General features: G+C 39.7%; 1 protein-coding gene across 1 annotated transcript in view; it reads left to right on the top strand.

The window, feature by feature from the left end:
- Positions 1–27110, top strand: part of FAM120A (family with sequence similarity 120 member A) — a 63278-nt gene that overhangs the window by 8622 nt on the left and 27546 nt on the right. Inside the window, exons 2-5 of the mRNA XM_066614665.1 lie at positions 1841–2087; positions 3064–3146; positions 24884–25012; positions 25330–25426. Coding sequence (XP_066470762.1) covers positions 1841–2087; positions 3064–3146; positions 24884–25012; positions 25330–25426 — 556 coding nt within the window. The remainder of the gene's footprint in view (positions 1–1840; positions 2088–3063; positions 3147–24883; positions 25013–25329; positions 25427–27110) is intronic.

The following is a 27110-nucleotide window of genomic DNA, read 5'->3' as shown; positions in this document are numbered from 1 at the left end:
TTTTGGGCCGTTCAAAGGCCCAAAAAGCATGACTTCCGGTTTCCAACTGAAAACCAGAAGTTGTACTTTTCAGCCTTCTGGAGGACTTACAAGGCCTCTGAGGTTCGAGGAGTCTTTATGCAGCCTCCCTGGCCCTCAGAAGGGTCTCCAGATCTGACCAGTGCACAGCTCCAGTCGGGTTTGGGGTGCATTAGGTTGCCCTCCTTGTGGGTTTGGAACCTGTGGGTATTCAAATCCATGGGTATCGAACTTGCATATAATGAGGACCAACCTGTATAAATAAAGGTTGTTCTGCATTATCTGCAGGGTTCAGTTCCAGGGCCCCCTCCGGATAAGCAAACTCGCAAATAATGAAATCTGCTGGTTTTGGGGGGCCCTGTAATCTCTGGAGGTGATAGGAGCTGTGCTTTGGTCACCTCTGGAATGTCTACGTGGGTCAGACTGGGAAGTTCAGGCTCCCACAGATAATAAAATCCACAGGTCCCGAATCCACGGATACAGCAGACCCACTATATTCGGCGGCATCAGCTTTTCAATGCAGACTTTCCTACCCCTTGCAGTCTCCTAAGGTGCCTGAAAAACCATTCCTGAATAGGATAATGTGCTAAACTAGTCTTCCCAATAGTTTGTATGATGTATGTGTACATCTTAACTTTTTGATTTATATCATCAAAGCCTGATAGAAGGGATTGGAAAACTTGTATAGTATTTCTATATATAAAAAAGAACAAAAATTCAAATTGGAAAATGAAGTTAAATCTTTGCTTTCATCACTACTGGAAACAAAGTATAAAAACTTAGCAAGTCGACTTGCCAGATTTTTTCATTATAACACTGTATTTTTGGATATGTGACTGTAAAATGTAAGTCTTTTTTTTTTCCTTTCTAAGAAAACAGGGACCCCCCCCCCCAATAAGTAGAGTATCAACCTCAGGGTTGTGTTTTAGGGTAGGATGAGAGGTTTTGCACAATAAGAAAAGTGATGTGGCTTATCTGTTATAAAAAGTAGTTCTCTGAATTGCTAGAAGAGCAGAACTAAGTTTTGCCATCATACAAGAGCACTGTGTAATTGTGGAAAGTGCTTGTATCTTATTTTGGTGGGTTACCTTCTACCTTGCAGGGTGCACATGCCATCCTATTTCTGAGGGCTCCTTAGGAATGAATTTTGGGGCACCTCAGGAGCTGCAGTGGGAGAGAGGGATCAGTAAAATCGTCTTCTGTGAGCTCCCTTCCACTTATGTGTGACTGAATACAGTCCATAGTGAGGAGGTGAAGGGAAAGGTGAACATAGAATACAGGTGGGGTCAAAGGATCTTTTCTTGGACCCCCTGCGTGGATACTGAAAACCATAGATAAGGAAATCCGTGGTTTCTTCCCCTTTAAACCCTCCGAAAGAGACTCTGGTAGCCTTCAGGATTTCTGAAACCCGCAGAGGCCTCATGTGTCTGCCTGCGGCCTCTGTGGGCTTCAGAATGGCCATTATGGCTGATAAAGCACCAATTCTGGTTTCTCGAGGGAAACCGGAAGTGACGTTTTTATGCCTTTTAAGACGTTCTGAGGCCTCCCCCTTCTGAGGTTGCCTTCAAAGGCTTCAGGTTGAGCCAGATCTGCAGATCCATAATACACAGACATGGAAGCCTCACCTGTAGCACCAAAATTTGGGTCAATGACACTATTTGATACTGTACTTGTGTTACAGTTTTGCATTCCGTAGCGTGCACCAAACTGGCAGTGCATGTTCTTAGAACTTTCAATATGTTGCTGAAACAGTATATTGATATTGTTTGGCATTAACATTTGTGTCCTTCCCTTTTCCCCTCCCATCATCTTTTTTGCATAGGTTGCACAGAGCATCGAAGACCATCACCAAGAAGTAATTGCTTTTTGCCGAGAAAAAGGTTTCCACGGCTTGGTTGCATACGATTCAGATTACGCATTGTGCAACATCCCTTACTATTTCAGTGCCCATGCTCTAAAACTTAGCCGTAATGGAAAAAGCCTCACAACAAGCCAATACCTGATGCATGAAGTTGCCAAGCAACTGGACCTGAATCCAAATCGGTTTCCTATTTTTGCTGCTCTTTTAGGTAGGTGTAGTGGCACGTGGAAGCCTGCGTGTAAACCTATCTTAAAATATGTAAGTAGAACCTGAACAAAATCTTGTTGACTGTATCTTTCTGTGCATACCTGTTTAGGAGCTGTTCACCTTTTTGGTTTGTTTTTAAGTTGTGTTTGTAGCTTGTTCTCAATAACAGCAATAAATGTGAACCCCAGTACCTTGATCTTGACCACTTTTATTTTAGAGCAAGTTCATTTGTTTTAAGAAGAATCTCAGGTAAGGCCGGAATACTAAACTCATGCTTCAGTGGGCACTACCATCCCTATGCCAGCTCAGAGCATTGCAAAAGTTTCATGAGGCATGTTTGTGGCTACTCATGAGCTGGCTGGGCTGGTGCAAAGGCTACTGCCAGTTTGGCAGAACCACATCTGACCCCAGCGCTGGCTGGCAAAGGTGCGGTCACACCAGGTGATGCAGGAGCTGGGAGAGGGTGGCGGGAGGGTGTGTTGGAAGCTGGGAGGGGGCATTTTTGAGTTGGGCGGAAGAAGGGGAGGATTGGCGGTGGCAGTGCATGCTGCATCCAGGCCAGGCAGCCCTACATGAGGCTTCCTAGATTCCTAGTGCCAGCAATATAGCTGGTGCAGATCCGTGGAGCCACATAGGGTTGGAAATATATTCCCTTACCCTGAGGAGACCTTCAGCTGCCACCTGATTTGCACTGGATGCAGTGCAAGCCATGCAACCTGACTGTGCCAGTGTAGTTTAGGATTGGTCTGTAAATGTGATTTGTTTGGAAGTAAGTTTCACTGATTTATGATTTTTATTTTGCTACCCATAATTAAAAACTGAATATAAGATTTTGTTCCCCTACAAGTCTGTCAGTCATGATTAATTCTGACACTGCCTTGAGTTTCAAAAGAAGCATCCAAGGCCACCATTTGTAGATCAAGTCTCAGAGAGTATTCATTTATGGTTTTAAAAGTATTGCATATTGTATATTCTAGGTAATCACATTCTACCTGATGAAGATTTGGCTTCCTTTCATTGGAGCTTACTTGGTCCAGAACATCCATTAGCCTCTCTTAAGGTACAACTTTAATATAACACTTGACAGTTAAAAAAACAAACAAAAAGCCTATCATAGAACAAAATAATATGAAGCAACTTTTAATAATCTTGGATGTTTTATTAGAAATTAAAGATTGAGCTGCAATCTGCAATCCACTTATTCTAAAGTAGTCGTGAATACTTCAAGATGACTACTCTGGAGAAAATATGTTATGAACTGCAGCTTAGATCTTTAAACTTTTTCACACATATGCTAATAGTTGGATAATGTGCACCCTGTTTTTCTAGTTTTAGTTCTCATTTTATCATACTAGCATCAGCAATTTGATTGCAAGTCTGAGAGTATTGGTTTTTTTCCTTTTTGGTAGTTATGAACTCAGAGAGAACAGAATTTCTATTCAGCTATACGAGATATGTCTAGTAGCTTAGGCTTAAAACAGAAGTTGGAAGATGGTGAAGTTGTCAGTTTGGCAATGTTATGAAAAATCATGTTCAAAATCTAAGCAGAGAGGTTGTGTGATGATGAACCTGAGAGCTGCTCTTGCTGTCTGTGTAGAGCCTATGATAGTTAGGAATCTGAAAGGACAGAGGGCCACGAGGCTTCTAGTTTTTGGAAAGATGTGTCAGTTCGTTAAATACTGCTGTGCATGCACACCTAGAAATGATTTGTGCTGGTGAGAATTATTGTAGGTAATTCTAAGCTCATTAGTTCAGTGAGATAAAAAACATTGATAATATCTTCCCAAATATCAGTAACCAAAATCAGGAAATTGTAAAATGAAATCGACTTATAGCCTCATCCTGTTGGACTTCCCTGCTGGCGGGATGTGTATTCTGCCAGTACTGAGAAGCAGCCATAAATTGGTTCCAGCAGCACACTGAGCAGTTCAGCGCTAGAGGGAAGGCTGGACCCTTCCCTTGCACATTGCTGGATCACTGGCCACCTGCCAGAGCAGATAAGCTGGTGTGGGAGGGGAGGAGGGGTGAAACTGGGCTGGGAGAAGGGAAGAATGAAACAGCAGGCTACAGGAAGAGGTGGATCCAGTGGCGATGGCATTCCTTGGATCCTATCCCCTCTGGCAGCACCCTTCTCGCCCCTTTTCTCTCATCACACTTGCTTCAGGGAAATTGCTGGTACAGATCCAAGGAGACCCATTGCAGAATGGGAAGCTTACAGAGGGGTAAGGGGATTTAAATTCCTTTTTCAAAGCCTCCTGGTCAGTCATCCCCCTGCTGGATAGAGCACATAGATAAATATGTTCCAGAATAAGTTGCAGAGCAGAAACACCTGCTCTGAGGTCACCATCATCATGGTGTGGCAGGACGTTAAATACATAATTTGTCCATTTGATTGTCTAATTCATTTGTAATACTTTTTCATGGGTTGACTGAGTTAAGATTGTTCCCTAGAAAAATACTTGAAACAAGAGTGTCATCTCTTGATGAGGGCATACAAGGACTCATTGGAGACACTAACAGCACATTCTTAATTGTGTTTTCTTGGATATAGTCCACTGATCTCAAGAGAACTTTACTTCTGAGTTAGCGTACTTCAGATTGCTACCTAAGATTCCAGGCTTAGTCAGCACTGTGGATCCTAGGAGATTCCCCCCTCCTGTTACTGAATTACCATTTATATACAATTTTCATGCTCATTTTTTTTTAACAAAACTTAAATATTAGAAGGAGAAAAAGCATCCTTATGTTGCTTCAAATCTGCATGCTGATTGGTTGCTGTCTTTCTTTCACTATATATTAAATAATGCAAGTTCTGGGATTGTTATCTGTTGATTATGAGCATTTAATTAAATTGCTTCTGTAAACAACAGTTTTAAAAGTGTGATATAGTGGAATTCTTAGAAACACATCATAGCCCATTTAAATAGGATTTATCTGTTTGGTGGAATGACTCTTCAGTAGCTGTCCTGTTTCATACCTTATGTGCCCAATAGGTGTTCTTAAGTCTCCACTGGCCTTTGACATGTACTGCTCATTGTATCTGACTGGCCAGCAAGAAAACAATCCAGATTGCTCAAGCAAAAGAAATCAGCACTTACAACAAGTATAGTTGTTGGCCAAAACAGCCAAGGCTACTAGCAGATCTGATCATGGAAAGTTCCCAACTGATCCAAAGTACAGTGGTTATGTAGAGGCCCAATTAGATACGATAGGGACACTTTGGTTTGTTCACATGACTGCCCTGTTCATATCTAAAGTGAATGTGGGAGATCCTACTTCTTACAAAAATGGGTTGCATGTGTGAGGGGAGCTGAACTCTCCCTGAACTCGGTGGCAGACATTGTTCTTGCACTCAGTTCTGACACCTCATATGTAGAACATCTTCGTTTTAGATGTGAATGGGGCATGTGTACAAATAAGTGTAACTGCTTCTATCATATTTACCTGTGACTACTACTACTCAAGACTATTGCAGTGCATTTTGTGCATTGGGACCCACTTTTTGTACCTGCCTTTGGCAATGTGAAAGTGGCCTAATGCAAATATATCAGTTCCTTAAGAAGCAGGCATTAGCTTCTAATGGTATGTATTAAAACCCATTTTTGCCCGGCCCACAGGTGTTCACAATTGGTCCCTGTTGCATATATACAGCGTTGGGCAAAAATGACTTATTAAAGCTGAAAAAGATAATATAGTGCAATCCTATACTTGTTTCCTCAAAATGAAGGCTCACTGTGTTGCGTGACTTATTCCTAAGTAAATGTGTTTAGGATTGTAATCTTACGGAACAGTTTTATAGCATTTATAGCACCAGCTCACCTATCAAATATCCCTTCTGGTGTCATAGGGCCAGAGAGAAAAAACATTCTGGAAACATTGAAGCCATGGAAAAACCTTTTTCTTTGGATTGTTTTCTCTTGGGAGGAAGACTGAAATGAATGCGACCCTGTCTTATCAGACCTAAACTTTATTTACCACCTTAAAAACATGAAATGCTTTAAATTATAAGCTGTAAGCAGTGAAGTAGTGCTGTTTGGTATATTTATGAATTCAAAAAGTATATGCTCTTTGAAACTTGTTTAAATAAAAGTTAAATAAGCTTAAATAAAAGTTGAATAAGTTTGGAACAGAGATGCAAGCTGATGCTTAACCCTTTCTTTTTGTCATTTGGCAAAAAGTACCAGAAAACAATTAAAAAATAAAGTCAAAACTAAAAACCTACATTTTCTCTTAGTCTTTCTCCCACAACTTTATCTTGAAGTAATAGAAGAAAGTCATAGAATCCTATGGGTCATCTAGCCTAAATCCCTGCTTGGAGCAGGAAAATCCTCTCTACAGCATCTCCACAAGGTGTCTGTTAAACCTCTACCTGAAGACCTCCAGTGAGGCAGAACCCACCACTTCCCTTGGTAACTGGCTCCATTGACGAACTGCTCTTACTGTTAAGAATTTCTTCCCGATATCCAACCTAAATCTTGCCTCCTACAAAGCCCATTAGCTCTATTTCTGCTCTCTAGGACAGGGGTGTCCAAACCAAATCTGGTCGTCAGGAGGATTTTATCTGGCCCCCAAATTTTCCCAGCCTCCCAGGGCTAAAAATCTCAGAAGACTCACTTCCTGGTATATACTGCATTCAGCCACTACAGGTGCCAAATGTAATGCAATTTAATGGGAAGAAATTATTCCATTATATTGCATTACCTTCAGCACCTCTAGTGGCTGAATGAGATATATCCCAATGCTAAAAGACCTGGAATATAAATACGTTAAACTTAAAACTGATCAGAAACAGAGAAAAAAATTTGAGATTTGTGTCGTAGGTTGCTTGATGCTTTTTCAAAATTCATTCCCCCCCTTTTCCTGTGCAATCAGTTTTGCTCTCTGCCCCCTTCTCCTTTCACCTCCACTCACTTATTGTATTCAATCAAACTCTCAGCAAATCAGTCTTCTATGTATTTATTACTTATTTTCTGGCCCTCGATACTGTGTCAGAAACACGATGTGGCCCTCATGCCAAAAAGTTTGGACACTCCTCCTCTATTGCAGCAGAGAACAAATCTTTGCTGTCATCCATGTGACACCCCTTCCTCCTTGACGTATCCAGGCTAAACACACAAAGTTGCTTCAACTTTTCCTCAAAGGACTTGTTTTCCAGACCGCCCTCATAGTCTAACCTGCTCCAGTTTGCATCTTTCTTAAAGTGTGACATCCAGAATTGGATACAGTAGTCTAGATGTCTGAACAGCATGGAGTAAAGTGGAACCACTACTTCTTGTAGCTTGGAAGCTATTGTTCTAATAATGCCTAAAATTGCATTAGCCTTCATTGCAGCTGCATCGTACTACTAAGTCATGTTCCACTTGTGATCCTGTGTATTACCAAGATTCCTTTTATACATTCTACTGCAAGCTAGTTAGCACCCATTCTACACCTGTGCCTTAGATTTTTTAAGTTAGAGTGCAGAACCTTCAATTTTCTCTGTTGAACTTCATTTTGTTAGTGTCAGCCCAGTATTTCATTCCATCAAGGTCCTCCTGAATGCTTCTACCATCATTTGCAGTATTAGCTGTTCCTTCCAATTTTGTCTCATCTGCAAATTTGATAAGGATTTTTTTATCCCTTCATCCAAGAAGTCATTGATAAATATGTTGAAGATAACCAGGCCCAAAACAGAGCTCTAGGCTACTCCACTCAGAACTGTACTCCAGGTTGATGAGCCACGGTACACTATGCGTACCATTGTCCAACTGGTTGTATCATCTAGCCCAGTGATTCTCACATTGGTGGGTCATGACTCACCAGTTCATGTAACGCTTTCCCTGTCTCCTTAAGGGGCAGGGGAAAAGGAGAGGCAGGGAAGTGACCCCCAGGATCATGTCCCTAAGGGGGGTGTTTCTACTTACTTGGACTCAATGAGGGCTGTTGGAGGTGTGGGGAGCCCAGTGCAGCCCCCTGCAGGGCTCCCCGAGACGTGGAATCTTGAAACAGAGCAATCGTAAAGCACTTTCTGTGTGCAGAAGTTGCATTGCAATTGCTCTGTTTTAAGATTCCAAGCCTCGGGGAAGGCTGCACTGGGCTCCCCACACCTCCTGCAGTCTCCAGCAGCCCTCACTGAGTCCAAATAATTGCCTCCTCTTCACCCCCCCAGGACATGAGCCGGGGGATCGCTTCCCTGTCCTTGCCCGTCCCCCACAAAGGCATACTGAGGGAGTAATGCTTAAAAGTTTGAGAACCACTGATCTAGCCTAATTTTTACTAGCTTCCTAATAAAGATGTCACAGAGAACCATGCTGAAAGCTGTACTGAAATCAAGATAAGTTACATCCACAGCATTCCCACCATCCATTAAACTAGTAACCCATTCAAAGAAAAAGAGGAACTTTGTCTGACAAGATTATTTCTGACAAATCCATGTTGACTTCTAATAATCACTGTTTTATCATTTGTTCTAATACATTTCCTGTTATTGAAGTCAGACTGACAGGTCTGTAACTTCCCAGGTCCTCTTTTTCTCCATTTTTGAAGATTGGGACATTAACCTGTCTCCAGTGTTGTGGCACCTCCCTTGTCTTCTGGGATTTTTCAGAGATAATTGACAGAGGTTCTGATAGTGCATCAGCAAGTTCTTTTATTTTTGTAGGATGCAGTTCATTTGATCTGTATGACTTGAATTCATTTAGATGCCTTAGGTAGTTTTTAACTAGCTTTCTGTCAATCTTAATCTGCACACCTGTCTTGTTCCCATATATAGTACTCATGTGGGACCGCACACGTTCTCCCCCCAATGAACCAGCAGAAATGTTTGCACAGTCCTCCTTTTGGGAGAAGACCAACTCAAAGTAGGAGTTGAGTTCCTTCTCTTTGTCAGCATATAACATTTCACCATGCTTGTTAAGCAGTAAGCCTACCATTTAGTTTCTCTTTCTCTTCCTTTGAATATACGTAAACAAAACTTTTTTTTATCTTTGCATCCTTGGCCAGCATCAGCTCGTATGAGCTTTAGCATTCTTGACAGTCTCCCTACCTACTGGCTTCAGTGATTTTTAAACCCTTTTCATCTTATAGCACGCTCTCAATGCACTAAAATTGTCAAGACACAGCATCAGGTTTTTGACAATTGACAAGGCACATGATGCTGCCAGTGGGGGGCTCACACTCCCCATTGGCCCTACTAATAAATGACCTTACCCCAAATTTCTGTGGTACAGCTGTGGGCCACTTGTGGCACACCAGTGGTTGAAAATGGGTGGTCTATTATTCCCATATTGCAGCCAAGACTGAGATGGCATGGCTTTTCCAAGGCCACACCATTGTGTTCATAGCAGAAGTGAAATTCAAACTGGGGAACTCCTGAGTCACAGCACTGTTACACAGTTCTCTGGTGCTGAAGTGGGGGAAGAGGGTCAGAAAATGATAAACCTGTAATGTAGTTATCATTATTGGATGGATTATTCTGAAGTAAAAAAGATTCTTAGAGGATTTCAGTTTTTCTATATTGGATATCAAGAAGGAATATTCCCCCTCCCCAATTTTTCCCCTACTCTGGACCTGCATGTCTATAGAAAATGATTATATAAGCAAACTGTTTTCCCGATGTACACACATGCCCCGTACCTTGGTGCCTGTTGTTTCATGAAAGATTTGAATAAAATCAGTTGCAAATGAATTTCACTGTATTTTTCAATGTTCTTTGTTTCCTCAGTTTAGGGAGAATTTTGAAATTATAGGCAGAATTTTATAAATCAAATAATTGAGGAATCTAAACTTGGAAATCAAGTTTTAACATTAATGGATAGTTTACAGCAGTGATTCCCAAACTGTGACCTGTGGCTTCTGTGGGAAGCCACAGAAACCAGCCAGGGCAGCTGCGGAATCCTCGCAAAAAACCCTTCACCCTATACAATGTATAGAATTCTAGCCCTAATGGGGAACCATAGCCAATGGCCCAGTACATCAAGGAAGCCACCAGTCAAAAATTTTTGGGAACCACTGGTTTACAATAATTCTTGTGTCCACAATCATCCTTAATTTCAGTAGTTTTATTTCTTTTTATTAATTAATTCAGCAGTTTTTACATCACCTTTTTCCCTATAAGGGGCCTTCAGAGTTGTCTGCACTATACATTAATTTCTGATACTCTTGTAAAAAGACAATCGTATGCTATCTCATCCTCCTTTTCAATATGCTCAATAGTTCCAACTGCTTCATGTTTTGTAGTTAACCCATTTATCCCTTTCATAACTTGAGTAGCTTCTCTTTACATTGCAATAGTTTGAATTCATTATTCTGAAATTGGGAGATCAAAACCAGACACAATTCAAAACAAACCTTAACTGCTGCCTTTCAAAGTGATATTAATTTTTCCTGTCCCTGTTGATGATGTAGTATCACTTGTAATTCTCCAAGTGTCGTAATAATGAGGGCATAATTTCCTTGACAATAGAAGCTCAAGATTTGCATGTGCTCTTACCTTGGTGAAATGTAATTCATTTTGTCATGGCAGCAGGAGAAAATTGTGTTGCACCTGTCACTGTGCTACACTGGGTAGGGGGCATTGTCAAGGGGTAAAATGGCAGGCTAGATTGCCATTGTTTCTTCAGCTGCTACTGAGGGAGCATTAATTTTAACAAAATTCTGCCTCATCACTAACTCTTGCTTCCAAGGTAAGGGGAGGGGGCTACTTAACCTACCTAGCCTAATGTTTTCTTCTTGGGGGTGTGGCTTGGTAGGCATCAATAATAGGAGATGCCTGGGCCTTGGCAGCTGCTTGAGGAGTCTGCTTTGTGACATGAATCCTGCTTCTTGGATTCAAGCAAGATCTTCTATCTCTTTGCTTTCATTCCTATTTGATAACAAACCTTGAGTCCCATTGTTTTGATTTTACCTTGTGTGGCCTCCAGTTCATTTCATTGCATTTTTTTTCCTGTTCAAGAGGTTTTTCAGCTTTTTTGCATAGCTTCTTTGTTTGCTTTGCTTCCCCGCTTTGTGCTGTCAGCAGGTTTTATTCACCATGCTTGTGTTTTTCTTCAACAGAGTCATTAATGTAAATGATGAAGAGAATTCTTAGAATTCTTTAAAATCTGAAATGAAGCTACAAGAAAATTATGATGGGTTCTAGGGTACCTAAGTAGTTTCTCTCCTCTCCTTTTCCATATTCTAAAGCAGAGGTCTCCAAACTCCAGCCCAGGGGCCAGATGCTGCCTGGGGCAAGCCTCTATCTGGCCTGCAGCCAGCCTCTGATCCCCTGAGAGCCTCTGGCCCAGTTGACCAAACACAACCAGAACTGTGCTTGTAGGGTGAAGGAATGGGGGTTCATTTAAGTGTGTGCTTTATTTCTTGCTCTGTTTTTGTTCGTGGAAATGTTCTGGACATTTGAGCCCATTCATTTATTCATTCATCTAAGTTCCATCTCTAATGTGTTTATTTAAATTTTATTTTTAATTTTTTTTCCGGTCCTCGACACTGTTCCAGATACAGTGGTGCCTCGCAAGACGAAATTAATTCGTTCCGCAAGTCGTTTCGTATTGCGAAAATTTCGTCTTGCGAAGCGCGGTTTCCCATAGGAATGCATTGAAATTTAATTAATGCGTTCCTATGGGCAAAAAAAGTCAGAACAAAGTCAAATTTGGTTTACAAAGTGTTTATTAAGTGCTCTTTAAAGGCATACATACTGTACAGAGGATTTCAAAAATTTCAAGCACAAAACTTCAACTTTTTAATTTTAAAAATTCATCTTGCGAAGCACGGCCATAGAAAAAATTTGTCTTGCGAAGCACGGCATAGAAAAATTCGTCTTGTGAGTCACCAGAAAAAATCGCAAAAACGCTCGTCTTGCAAGTTTTTCAATGTGCAAGGCATTCGTCTTGCGAGGCACCACTGTATTTGATACGGCCCTTTGGCCAAAAAGTTTAGAGACCCCTGATCTAAAGTAAGCTTGGGCTAATTTTAATGTTGTGTGGTTACAATCTCCTCTCCCATGAAGAAGCTGCAGACCTTGATACCCAGCTGCAAGCTGCTGTGGTGAGTGGCAGTAGCCAAATAGGAGTAGGAGGAAAAATTGGAGCTTTATCTCAGGTGTGTCAAACATAAGACTTGTGGGGCAAATGCTGTGTCTGGAAGCAGTTTATCTGCCCCCTCCCCTTATAATTGGGCTCTTCCATATCATGAAAATATGAACAAGATTTGCACATTTTCTCTTCTGGTCATTTGCAGCTAATGAGTTTCTATGTGAGAACAAAATGCTTACTTCTGGCTGTCATCTGCTTAATGATGTCACTTTCTGCTTAATGATGTCACTTCCAGCCCTTAGCAGGCATCTATATGAAATGAATTTGACACCCCTGCTTTATCTTGTGCAGAGGCAGAGAGATGGAGCTGGGGAGAAAAGTGGAAAGGGGTGAGGCAAGAGAGAGAGAGTGATGGAGCCAGAAAGTAGGAATTAGATAGTGGAAGGATGTTGGGGAAGCTGAAGGCAAGCCAGGTGGATAGAAGTTTTATTCTGGGGCTTCCATTGTAGCCTCCCATCATAATTGGAGTGAGCATGAATAGTCCCAAAGAGAAGCATGTGGGCAGTTCTTGGGAAGGGGAATTTGCATTTGTATTTAGTGAGTATTTGCATAAACATTTGCATTTAGTGAAATATTTCCTATAAGCCTGCAAAGTTACAAAACATGAAATTTTCCAAAAGATTCTGCAGTTTTGGCCACCACAGTATACCATTTCAGGCCTTATTATGAATATAAGGACATCAGCTGCTCACGGTCCCCATCTTGTGTTTTCCTTCCAACATTTATCTGAAAGACGCTCCTGATTCACAGGAAACTACTGCACATGAAGAAGTGAACTTCTCTTAGTTAGATCTAGCTCGGAGCCCACAAACCACTGAGGCACAAATTTGAATCGTCGTGGACCACATGCGGCTGTGTGTGGTCTGTTCTCTCTGGTGGTCTATTTCCCAGACGGTCCCCTACAGACTGTCAAAGAGGACAGTGAATGCCCAGCGCCACAGCGGACACCAAGTGGTTGTGGCTGTGGGCAGTCTCCACCTTCATTGGTGGTCTGTGGGAGATTGCTTACTTGGCAAGACGCTGGAAGTGATCAGCTTTCCTGAGGCTTTGCGAACCACTTCTCAGGGTCTCGCAGACCACCTACGGTCCACGGACCACAGGTTGGGAACCAGTGATCTAGCATATCCTTCTGTTGTTTGAACTTGGGATGTTTGCAGAGTGACACTATTCTTATATTTAGAATACTGTCCTTGGAAGACATCGCACAACCTGTATGTAGATCATGGAATATGGCAGATTATGGCATGAGCATGTATCATTAGCACTCTCATCATAATAATGCTTTTTCTGTTCTCTGTGCTGGCGTTCTCTTTTTTCTCATGTTTAAGCTTCTGTTAACTTTCACGTTTCTTCATTCTCTTGCTCCTACTTGTTTGTCTTGCTCCCTGTCCCCTTCCTTTGTACTGTAGTCCTCCCTAAACCCAAAGTTACATTCACTATTCCCTGTTGTGCCCTTTTCCCCTTGTTGCTTCCTCCTGTTAGAGCTGTTATTCCCTTGGCATGCTTGTTTCTGTCCAGGTTTTTTTAAATGTCTGGTTAAAATGTCTCCATGCTATCTTTTTGAAACTGATCTCTCACTTTTGCAGTGCAATCCTAGGCATGTCTACTCAGAAGTGAGCCCCAATGTGTTCAATGGGCCTTACTCACAGGAAAATATGTATAGGATTGCAGCCTTAATTTCCTACTACTGTCCTTCACTTGTGTGCATAATTGCAAGCATAAGAACAGGGTCTGTAAGTCTTTCTTGGTTTATAGTACTTTGGTTTAAAAGATGCTGTAAGAAAAAAAAGATACATTTTGCTGTTTCTCCATTGCAGTGAAATAACATGTGCAATTGTCACAGCATAATAACTTTGTCATTGCTGGTAATGGCTCTTGGAGACAATGGTACAGAATTCTGAATCGATACAGTCTGTCCACTGGTCTTGCAATCTGGCAGTAAATGCAGATTTTCCAGAATATTGTCATGAAATAGCTTTGATGAAGTGTGTCGTTTCAGGTAGACGATTGTAGGTTTGTATGCTGCCCCCCTTTAAAAAAGCACAAAAATAAAGCTAAAAACTGGTGTTATAGGGGAAATGCTAGGCTAGAACTCTTCTCCCCAGTATACTAGTTTTGTGTGCATCAAGAGTTCTTTATATCTGGAAACATGCAAAAGATGTTGTTCTCTACCTGCAGTCTAAATAGTGTGGCTCAGTAAAAGCTTAACTAGGTGAGTGCTCTAGTCTGAACTTGCTTTAAGTGATGCAGGAAATGTTGGATAAGAGAGATGCAGAGTGATAGGGAAGAATTAATTGGTAGGCTATGTAGAATAGATACATTTGGGATTAGTCATGAAGAACTCTGTATCTTTCCCACCAAAAATCCGTCGAGATTATACTACTGTTGTTTTGACGATTTAGGTCTGTCTGTAGTTCAGGCTGACTTGCTTGTCCATCTCTAACACAATAGCATTATTGATGACCTCTTACGCTCTTTAATAGTTTTGGCGATAGGGCCTTTTCAGTTATAGATATAAGCAGGTAATTTTCCAAGTCAGCAGTTAGCACTGGATCATGTCAGTGAATTCTTGGCATGGGTATTAGAATCGAATATCTTTTAGATCCTATGAAAGTGCAGTCAAATTTTGGGTATTTGTTGGAAGTCGGAAAGTGCTGAGTTTTTCATCTGCAGAGGGGGTTTGCAATGAGCTTTGCTTGTCAAATTGTCATGTTCCTGTTATCTCGCATGTTGAAATTTACTTCCCCCCCATATTTTCAGCTCATAATAGACAATTTTGGTTTTGTTCTCAATAATCTTATTAAAATCTACCTTTCATTCTGCCACCATCTGAGCTTATATGTAAGTATAAGTTCATTTTTTTTCCTTGAAGGAAACTGTTTTCTTTTTACAAGCACGCTCCATTAACTACTTAGATTTTTCAGCTTAACAAGATCTTCTCTGTATCTGTTATGTACTTCATGGCATCCTCATTGTGCTAGCAGAAGTGTTTGAGATTTTTCTTCTAGTAGTTATAGAATAAAACTCTATTCACTGCCTGTCTTTTTCAGCCACTTAATCTGCTGCTGCTGCTACTTTCTTTTGTGGACTTCTCTCGGTTCCAGTTACTGGGTAAAAAATATTAACCTTCTCCAGGATTGCAGAATTCTCCTTTCAAACTTCCATTTTCCAGGTGTGATGTCACTTCCTCCTCCATAATTATAGTGCTACCCAGTTAGATTTAAAAAGTCAGTACCCATTTAAGTATGTCTTCTACCTGACTGCCATGTTGCTTTTGTTAGGCATCTATATGTTGTGGCTGTAGGATCTGTAGTAATGAATTCTGACTTTCATTTCCACCAGAGATGTGTGTACAGAATGGATTGTGTAGCCTTAATATTTCACTAATGTGAAGTAAATCTAATGTGCTTTGGTTTGGATAACTTCAGATATGGTGAAAAGTACTTTAAAATCAAAATAAAAAGAAGGTATCAAGGCAGGGAACATGTTATAGTTGTATTTTATGAAACTGAAGCTACAATCCTATACACACTTACCTGAGAGTAAGCCCTATTAAATGTGATGGGACGAACTGCTGAGTAAACATGTATAGGATTGTGCTGTTAGTTTCTTTTCCAACAGGAAACAAAAATCGTGCTCAGGGTATTCCATTCTTTACTATATAATGAAATTTAGAAGTGGAATCACTTTTTAAAACTTGATTTTCCCTCATTAATGTATGGTTTGAAGGTAAAAGAAGTAGTAACTTATATTTTTAAAACAATTAGTAAAACTTGATGTTGAAGCACAGTTACTATACTTTGAAAAACATTTCTTTAAAAGAAAAAAGCTTGTTAAACATGAGGCATCACAAAACTTTCTAATTTCCCTTCCCCCATCCTACATAGTCAATGTTTTTACCTGAAATTATTTAAAATGTTCTTGCACCAATATGAATTCTTTCATCTTTTTAACTCTAAGGACAAATTCATGCAAGCATTTTTACAATGTAAGACTTGCTATCAATTGAATATTTCCTTGTTGTAAGTGTGATAACATAGTTTTCTTAATGTGTCAGATCACCTGGTAATCCAGGGCTGCATAAATTGTAGGTCACCTTGGTAGCCAACCATTATTTCAAGCAACCAGCAGGAATATGTTAACAGTGCCTCTGACCATGTGCAGAGCATCCTTCCCTACCCCAAGCCACTGCATCTTGCTTCTTCCTTTTGCATTTAAGGAGCAGGGGTTTAAGAATTGGTGGCATGACTTCCATAGAGCCCTAAGCCCCTTGTACCTCTCAAAAATTAAATGTTCCCCGTTCTCTCTTACCATCATATTGCACTTAGGCAGAAACACAGACCTCTCCCCTGCCCCAATCTCCTCCCTCCCAACTTCCTGACAGCATGTGTTTTCTTTCTATTGTCCTCTCTCTCTGCCATGGGAGGCTTTCTTTTTCCTCTGACACTACTACTCATGGGTTGACTTGTGCTTGGTTATCACGCATCAGAAATCTTATTTTAAATGTCTGAGTGAAGGCCAGTAAGTATAATCGTTCAGTCCACAGAAAAAGTTCACTCTAGCTTTTCTTGCCCAAACTTCCTTTCATTCAGCACTTCAGTATTTCACAAATTCAGCCCCCCCCCCCCCCGCAACTCTAAGGATCGTAGACTGAAAGCAGAGAGAGAGTAGAAATTAGTTTCTCCTGTTTACCAGGATCCTTTTTGGTGAAAACCAAGCAGACATTTTTCATTATCTGGCTGTATTTTTACTACCTGCTTTTCTTTTTCCATTTTGTTTTAATCCCTTTTGTTTAAACTTTTAATAAACTGATTCCATTTTGACCACTGATCTGCCTGGTTATGTTCAGTGGATTGCTGTGTCACTTTGCCCTGCAGATGCTACTCTCGGATTAATTTTTAATAAGAACCCTGAAGCCGCGTTGGGTATCCTTTGGGGAGTAAGGCGGAGTATAAATCAAATAGTTTTTTGCTCTCCTGAGAGGGTTCCCCCATCCCACCCCCAAAAGCCCTCTATAGCCTGAGATGGTGGCAGCAGATACAATCTACCAAGGTTTTTGCCCATTTCGCCCCTGACTCATTAAAAGGAAAGTAGAAAACAGGGGTTTGTTTGCAGTAACTACTAGGCCCTACTTCCCTAGGTCAGCCTGCATTCTCCTTAGAGTTCCCTTCCCCAAGATTGCAAAATCTTCGTGGAGGAAATAATGGATTTTTCTTCAAGTCCGTCTAGGGGAAAAAATAGTACATGTATATTAGGTATACTACATATATTGAGAAACTTTCCTCATCAGGTTCACTGCTGAAGATACACATGTCTAATGATGGCAGAAAATATGGTTGCCACTTCTTCCTTTCCCTGTTCTGATTATCAGAATTAAATTCATGGTTGCTAAGGCAAATGTACGACAATATTTATGAGTTTCTGGTGGCAAAACGTTCCTGTGTTTGAACTCATGTTCTTGGATTGTGAAGAATCTTCTTTTGCCATGGGATTTTTGGGATTGTGTCTTATTTTGCTAGGTCAAGCGTTTGTAGCAAAAATGCAGCATTCAGCTGCCTCTAATGGTATGGGAAACTATTGGTAGGGTATAATCTTTTAAAATACATTTATCTTAAGCGATAAGAGCGCTTCCCATAGATAATACCAAATTTTCACAGTACTGTAACTCTGTAAAATATGCCATTGTTAACTCCCTGCTCTCATAGGGTGGCAGGTGAGTGGATTGAGACTGAGTGGTAAACATCTTGTTGAAAGACACTCGTTGAGTTTGTGGCTGAAGTGTCTACCCAGCTCAGATACTCAAACACACCAAACTGTGGGACCTCTGAGTAATGAAAAAGCACTCCCCATTGTCTGTGGCACGTACTGTTCCTTGTTGCTGCCTCTTATCTTGCAAGCTGATCTTGTCAGAAAGTCGCTCCTGACAGCTACTTCCACCCCAAAATGGGGCTGCAGAGCCTGCTGTGGCAACAGGCAATGGAAGTGGCTGCCTGGCACAACTTTCTGTCAAGATTGGTTTGCAAGATGAGAGGCGGCAGTGCAGAATGGTAAGCGCCATGCACATCAGAGGGGGTTTTTCTAGGCACCAGATTTGAACTGCAGGGCAGGGTTTGATGCATACAGCTCACGTACAAATATACAGCATCTCTCAGACTCCAGAACTGCAAGAAGTTGTACTCACTAAACATTTTATAACAGAGGTACATAATAAATTAACTTTGGGCTCATGCAGTGAGCCTAGCTTTGCTTAATTCTGTATAGATCCCATTGCAGGTGGTTTTGGAGCTGTTTCCCTTGGAGATAACATTCTGATAATCACAGAAAGTTTAAAAAATTGGCATTTACAAACACAAATAAATAACTTTTCCTATTAGGGTCCTGGCTTCATGTTGTGACAACTGAACAAACTTTCAGCCACACTAAGCTATTTAAAATGCGGTCTTTCATTAGGCCATTTTCTATAGAGATTTCTTTGATGAAGATGAATGGTGGTTGCCTTGCCATTCAGATTTCTGAATGGACCCTACTGTTGCCTCTGCTTTTCAGGTAATATTTTGTTCTCAGGTTTCAGATGTGTATTCCTTCCCATTTTTATGCTGGAGGTACTGAAATTACTAGTGTTTTTGAAGCCATTTTTACCTCTTTACTGATTTCCTGCACAAGTGTAGAGTTTGAAATTCCCAATCACTTTTCTTGTATGGTTGGAAAACCTTTGCTTACACAATTTCTGTTAAGTTTGTTAAGGCTTTTAGGGCTATGCTACTGAAGTCTATAGTGATCAGGAAGTTTGTGGATCTGCTTCAGTCCCCACCCCCATCATTTCTCTGATGACTTTCTTGTTCTTTCCTTCTCCTGTGACTCCCCTTATCACTTGTACTTGCTTCTTCCAGTATTAGACTTGCTTCTGGCCCCTCCAGCGGTCTCTGTTCTATGTGCTGACTCTACTGAATTGAAGCGGACTATAGTTGATGGGTGTTTTGTTTTTTTCCCTTTGGCTGTAAGAGCGCCCTCTGGTGGTTTCAAATACCCAAAATGAAAGTTATTTAAAAAACCAAAAAAAATGTGATAACTTTTCCTAGTTAACGATTAGCAGCTCTGATGAAGGATGCTAAGGTTCATATATGAGCACACACACACAGGGGTGGCTATGACAGGTTTAGGCTGGGTTTTTGGCACACATGATTTAAAGACCCAAGAACAGAAGAGTGGGTGACTATTAAGAAAGTAGGACAGCTTTGTCAATCTGAAGACTTGTTCCATGTGCAGTTCTTGTTCTGATTGTGGAACTTTCAGAGTCAGAATCAAGAGGATCTGAATTCTGTGAAATATTTGCTCTATTGCTTCATCGGTTATATACCTGGAAGTTAAGTTCTGAGGGTCTTGACAAACCTGAATAACATTGCTGAAGATAGCTGCTGAAGGATGAGTTTGGAATTAATTTATAAGGTTATAGGGATCTCTCAGAATTTTTGAGGCCCTTTTGAGGCACCTCACAGTTATATGTAAAGGTTAAAAGGGGTTTACATATGGGATAGTATAATGTATTCATATAAGAAATCTAAGTATTTCTTCTAAGTTTTTCATTTAAAGGGAAGCCTGGAAGGTTAATAGCTTGCATATTGGATTTCCATTGGCTTATCTAATGATTTTTTAACAGTTCATTACGTACTTGCTAAAGAAACAACATTCCCCAATAAAGGCTTTTAAATTTTCCAGTTTATTCCTGTGTGCTGGCAGCTTGCTTGCCACTGAAGGCTATAAAGGGTGTGGGCACACTATGACTTACCACTTGGAATGGCAGCCATGAATGGTTTGCAGCCTTGCTGAAAACCACCTAACTACCTACTCTCCTCTGCTTTCTAGCAAAGGAAGAAAAAAAGGGGTTCAGTTTGTCCTGGTTATAATCTGCAATGCAGCACTCCTTTCCTGTAGTTTTTCTAAAAGTACTAGTGCTTCTTGGTGCCATCAGTGCTTGCTTGTTATATGCAGTAGTCAGCAATTTATAGTGTGATTGCACTGATGTTAGTGTGCAGGCCTTGGCTCTGTGATGCAGTCATGGATATCAAGCTGGAGGAGCTGCTTTTGCGAGCGTGCTTACAGTCATGGCACCAAAGTAGATTATGGTGAAGCTTTCCTTAGAGGCGTTTTGAACAGTCTTATCTGATTCAGACCATGCCGGTGCAAATGCAGAACTATTATTCAGTGGTGGGCCACTAACTGGGTTACAGAACACTTTTGCATTGGTAGAGATAATTGTAGATATTCCAGAGAAGACGGCATTGTACAAATCTCAGAGCTGTGAATGACCCGGATTAATTTTCACTAGGGGACAGTGTTCATATACAGTGACAGGCCCTGGCACAGGAGGGCAGGGGAGGATTTGTATGTGAGAGAAAGCAAATAGTTCCATGCCTTGGTCCTTATCATTTTAATTCCAAGTTATATTACACCAAGCCCAAAATTGTTAGAAAGGCAAATCTTATAAGCATGGATATGAAATTCATTTGTATCAAAACTATGGAAAAGTAATTGGATCAGTTGATTTCGGACTTCTTACTAAGCAGCCCCACTAATGAAATCATCAGGTTCCGATGCCACTGTTACTTGACCTGATTATGCATGTTGTGCTGCTTTATCTCAAAACACCTGCTCTTGGCTGCTGGCCCACTGTTTAAGAAATTACTGTGTTATGGATCCAGTTAATTCCTGATACCACTCAAGTTAATTCTAGCCACAGGCTTGTATCATTCTGTCCACGGCTGAATGCCTGAACAAATGAAAGTTGCCTTATGCTGAGTCAGACCATTGGTTCATTTACCCCAGTGTTGTCAATTCTAACTGGCAGCGTTTTCCCAACAACTCAGGGAACGATCATTCCCTACCCTGTTGCCTGATACTTTTAAGTTGGGGATGCTGGTGATTCATCCTACATGCATATTATGTGTTCTGTCACCAAGCTATGACTCTTTTCCCTTTACTGCATAGAGCTTGTCTTGAAATGCCCACAACTGCATCTGGTAAAGTAAGAAGCAGCTTTCATCTGAATGGGGACAGTTCATCTGAAGCATGCTGCTCTAGTCTCTTCTGCACTTGCTTTTTGTATCCTCCCACAATTCAGAGTGCAGGCTCTGTTATGCAAAGTTTTCACATGTTTAGGGTCCACCTTGGAGAATTTCTCATCCCCTGTGTTGTGTAACAACCCCTGCCATTAACCTTAACAATCTCTACAATCTCCCCTCACTCTACCACTTTTGTGTAGAGCCCATATGTAACGGGGTTAGTAGGAGAAGCATTCTTGATAACTGCTCAACTAATTATGGAGTTTTATTTCCTTAGAATCTTGCTAAAGCCCACAGACAGTTCTGAAGAAATATTAAATGTTTTTATTTGGTCCAGCTCCTAGTGGCTGGGGCTAAACCATTAGAGAGGTTTTCAAAAACCATGATTTGCCAAAAAAAAAAAATAGTACGTGTTTGGTGTAAAATGTGTTCTTATTCTCTGTACCACTGGAATGAAGTGACTTAAAAGTCTATATAAATAAAACCTATCCTTATGTTGGAGATTGTGCTAGCCAGAATTCTATCTTCTTCAGGGATATTATCATTAGGATATACCTGATGTGCCACAAGGCTTATATAGTGGTCAAAACCGGGATGCACATATGATAGTGCTTGATAAAAATCAACCCCCCCCCTCCACAAAAATCTGAATTACAGTACTAAGCTTGTTTGTTTCTTTTAGGTTTGTTCAAACCTATGGAACTTGTTTGCAGGAGAGATCAAATAAAATTGAGTTTTTTAAATGTTGGCAATAACCACAAGTCAGACTAAGTTCAAGGATTCTATTTTTCTGCCATGTGCTTCAGTAACGAAGAATGCTTGACTCATTAATATAGTCTTGCTTTTAAAGTGTTGGCTATAAGAACTTTCTGGAAAATTGCACGAATAAACTGGACAGACATTTCAAGTTGAATTTGAGTGAAAGTGTACCCCAGTTGCTCCCAGGACATAATTTTCATAGGATTTGCTTTTTCCTGAGTAATCATTGATAGTTGTTCAATAAAATTCTCAGTTAAGCCTGGAAGTTGTTGGGTTAAAATTGTAAATCTTTTTTAAAAATATTGTTATATATATTCTTACAATGAAAGTAGAACTTGTAAAGTGCTCCGCTGAATTTTTATTAGCTTATAGATGTAATTATTATTTCTTGATCAATACTTACCTGCTAATTTTTTTTAGTAATTTCAAGCTTGTTTTGCCAGCAGCAGCTGTTTATGATTCCTCTAGCATTTGGAAGGTGTCTTTTTTTTAAGGTTCAAAACTTTTCCCATTCCAAATAACTTTTTAGAAGTTATTAACGATAATGTAGTTCAAAGAAACTTATCCTATAAACTGTGCAACATGGTATGTACTTGAACATTTTTCCACTTTAAAAAAATGTAAGCTCAAATTTCCTCAATCAAAAGTATTACAGTTTGGGAAAGTTAAGTTCATTGGGCTTTCCTAACTTTGGAGAAATGTTGATTAGGCTGCAATCTTATGCACACTTAGGAGTAACCTTAACTCAGTGGAACTTGCTTCATAGGAAGCATGAAAATTGGGCTGTTAGGGTTATATGTAAAATAGTACCTTTTAAACAGATTTGGTGAAATCTTGTAATCAGATAAGGTACATATATTTATGTGGAAGTTGTGCAAATACAAAAATCTTTTACTAATTTTGAGATAATGTTACAATAAAAATAAGAAATTCTGTGAATGCTGGTACTTAATGTTCTTTTAATGTCTAGGAGGCTAGTAGGAAATACTGGCACTAAGTGGCATTGCACAGGCAACTAAGTGCATTCTGGCATTCTAAGTGATAAAATACAGCCCTCAATTCCTTAGTTTTTTTGATAAGTGTATGATTTGCTCTAGAAATTAATGGTAAATTATTAAAACAAGGCTGATATTTTATCTTGGGTCAAAGGCATGAGTTGGTATTAAAGTGTTCAGGAATTTTCTGAGATTCAACACCTGCTCCCCAAAATGATGTGAATTTCAAGTAGTATATGTCAGTGCTCAGAATTTGATAATCCTTTAATACATAAACTGAGTTGAGCCATAACAGGAAACTGTGGTTTGCCACTGAGAGAACAACTGCAACCTTGCATGCCTCTCCCTCACCAGAGGGGGGAGGAGAGTGAAAGCTTCTGTTTTCAATTTTGAATGAAACCCTATTTCTTCATTATACATGAATTCGGAGATCCTGGAACTTGATCCTAGTTTGTTTTAATTGTGATTTAAACTAAACTGTAGTTTCCTGAGTTCATTCATAATGCACAGTCCCAGGGTGAACATCTTTTTATTTACTGCTTTTCAATAAAAGTGTTCAAAAAGCAGTTTACATAACAAAATAGATAAATGTTCCAATTTGAAATTTGTATATCTGCTGGGGAAGCATGCATGCCATCTGGATGCTATGATAATTGAACCATGGTTTTGCAGCTAAATAGTTTGCACAGTGTAGGAGCATAATTCAAAACCTTTGGTCGTGTAGCTCACATGCAGTGCAGAATTAGATCTGCTTAGTGAAAGTTGTTTGTGTTTTCTGTATGCTTTCAAGAATATTAGCAAATCTCATATTTGGGAATGAGTGAAATGCTGTGTATGCTTATTTGGAAGTTAGTTTCATTAATGAATGAGGAACTTACTTCTCAGTAAACATAGGATAGGGCTATCCAGAACTTTCCAGAAGAAAGGGCTGGTCACTATTTGACAAACTAGCATTTCCCCATGAGATGACAAATTAATGTCATGTAGATTTCAGAGTTGGGCAATATAGGATAAGAATACATAATCACCCATATTGACTAGTTATATACTCCTGGTGAGATGCTGAATATAATTTCCTAGTAAGTTCCCATTTATGATTTATTAGTCTCTGTATCAAGAGAAAACCAACAATAACAAATGCAATATATGACTTATGCGATTAAGGGCACAGTCCTAACCAGGTCTACTCAGAAGTAAGTCCTATTTTGGGGCTTACTCTCAGGAAAGTGTGGTTAGGTTTGCAGCTTAACCTCAGATATTTTTCCTCATTGACCTTGCATTTACTTTTTAAAAAGCACTATTTAACTCAAAAGGTTTTTAAAAGTCAAGAGATTTTACCATGTTTGTTTTAAAAAGAAATCTTAATGCAGGTTATTTTTTTAAATGACAATATCTAGAAATCCTTTTTAAAAAAAATACAACTTTCATTTATTTGTATTCATCCTACAGACTCTCAAATTGTTCTCCATTTTTCTATTTCATTCTACATTTAGCTATTAAAATCTATTTGTAAGTTCAGAACAGCTCCATTACTTTACCAAAAGTACTTTCTAGAAAACCAGGCTTCCACATGATTATGCTTGCATATCCCTAATGGACATGTTTCAGTGGCTGCCATTTTAGTAATTAAATGTTGCATGCATAGAGATGGTCTTTACAGTTATATAATTAGAAGTACAGCAACATTTCATATTTAGAGTATTTTATTATCAGAGGCCTTAGTACTTTTTAAAAGATTTCAGAAATTAGTGAGTATCCCAGACACACAAGCCGTTAAATCCTACTTCTGTTAATAGAATTCCTTATTAGCCTGTTTTACAGTGGGATTTTATTCAAGCCAGCTACTCACTACCAAATTGAACTACCTTAGGGAGTTGCTGTGGCCTGGGGGATTCTAACATGTTTTTGTGTTTCTAGGTACGAGCACACCAGTTAGTTTTACCACCCTGCGATGTAGTGATTAAAGCTGTAGCTGACTATGTCCGCAATATTCAGGACACGTCTGATTTGGATGCCATAGCTAAAGATGTTTTTCAGCATTCACAGGTAAAGGAGAAACAAATATTTATGGACATATACTTGTAGTTAAAGCATGTTGCAGTACTAACAAATGGTAAATATATTGTTCTTCTGTGTGTTCTTGTGCACATGTGTAAGTGTGACCTTTTCCTTTTCCCTGAACCAAGAATTGGCCAGGCAATGCTAGATGCATAAGCACATTTTGCTATCATGTCACAAGGTGCACTCCTTTGTGGCCTTTTTTAGTTTTAAGCATCTGCATGATAGATGTATTCCATGTGGTGTTTGAAATGTTACTTATAATTGTTAATTTTTAATAAAGATTTTTGAACTTCTTGTTTTAGTCTAGAACAGATGACAAGGTTAAAAGATTTAAGAGAGCAGTTGCATATTATTCAGCAACTAATAAGCCTATGCCATTTCATCCACCATACTACCTAGGTAAGTGCTAGAATTTATTTTGATCACAGTAATTCCTTCTTTTTAAAAAATACAGAGCATCTTTTGGAGCAGTGTGTTTTTTTCCCCCCAAATTGTATTTTCATTTTTTAAAAACTGCCAGATTTTTAATATGTATTTCCAAATGTGACCTAGCTGGCAGGTTGAGTTATCTCAATTTCAGCAGCTGATGGTGATAGTATATATTAGCAGGGGAGTGGTTGTTTTTTCTTATCCCATCCATAAACCTTTATTGGCATTAAAGTTTTTCTTATCCTGTAGTTTCCTGTTCTTGCTTGTGAAGCTAAAGCTTGTCTCTGTCCTTTTACTTTATTTCTGGACAATAAAGTGATTTTTCTTTAGGCAAACCTGGATATCAAATTTCTGGACTCATGGTAGACAAAGTTCTTACCAGGATATGTTGCTGACTAGAGGTGTACCTTGGGCCTAGAGATACTTTTTGGGGGTTCTAAATTCTCACATGCATAGGAAGGGTGAAGTCCCCCAATTTGACCGTGGCCAGTGTGGTCTCTACCCATAAGAGGCTCCCTAAAGCAAAGTGCAAAGTGAATTTTGTTTCAAAGAATAAGGCAGCAATTTTCAACCAGTGTGCCACAGATGGTTTGCAGGTGTGCTGTAGAAGTTTGGGAGAGGATCATTTATTAGTTAGGGCCATTGGCGGGGTGCCAGCCCCCACCAGCAGTGTGGTGTGCCTTCTTGATTATCAAAAAGCTGATGGTATGCCTTGACAATTTTAGTGCCTTCTCAGTGTGCCATGGGATGAAAAACGTTGAAGAATCACTGGAAAAAGTGTCAGAAAGCATCCAGTTAACGTTATGTAGTTCTGGACTGCCTCAGATAAACAAAAATTCTGAGGCTAGCCTGATTCTGTATACGTGCAGATAAAAGATCATTTTGACCCACAATGGCAGTTATGACCAAGAAAGTCAACACATATAACCATATGAAAAATCTAAAACTAGAACTTTTATTAAATGTTGCATTCTCTGCATTAGTGAAAGTTTAAAAAAAAAAATAGAAAACGCTTGAAACAGGTGAAGCACCATCTGGATAAATGTCAGATCCCCATCTGTGGACTTTCTGTCCTGAAGTGATGTCACTTTAGTATGCAGTGGAAATCACAGTAATTGGGACTTGCTCACATAGGGCCCTAAATGTTAGGAGACTTACCTTTTTACTCTAGGGCAGCTATACAATAGCCTGCTTATTCTGAGATAAACTACCTTGTTAAAGGGCACATACTTGATTTGTAGCACAGACTGACTTCTCTGTTTGTCAAGCTAATAACGGACTCTCTGGGAGTAATCTGTTCTTCCTTTTTTGGAATAATTCCTAATTAGGCAACCTTCATTAGGCTAATTGAACACGGGTATATCAATTGATATAAAATAGTCTAATATTGGATGCATTATGTATAAGTCTGTTTCCATGTTGTTGGCTCCTCCTTCTTTTTGTTTTACAATTCTTGCTTCCTGATCAACTGGGAAGAATGTGTTACTCATCACAGAGAAGTTACGCATTATTGTTCAAATGGTTAAAGTGGGCATAAACTTTTAAGATGGTGTGTTTTCACTTTTTCTGAGGAGTTAAAAGCAAGTTTCACTTCAGAATTGAAAGCAGGATCTGCCTACTGAGAAATAGAACGTATGCTTTCTATTGCTTAAAA

The sequence above is a fragment of the Tiliqua scincoides genome, chromosome 2, assembly GCF_035046505.1.
Source record: "Tiliqua scincoides isolate rTilSci1 chromosome 2, rTilSci1.hap2, whole genome shotgun sequence".
In the NCBI taxonomy this organism is placed as follows: domain Eukaryota; kingdom Metazoa; phylum Chordata; class Lepidosauria; order Squamata; family Scincidae; genus Tiliqua; species Tiliqua scincoides.
Note: the sequence above shows the minus strand (reverse complement) of the source record. Positions and strands in the feature narration are given on the sequence as shown.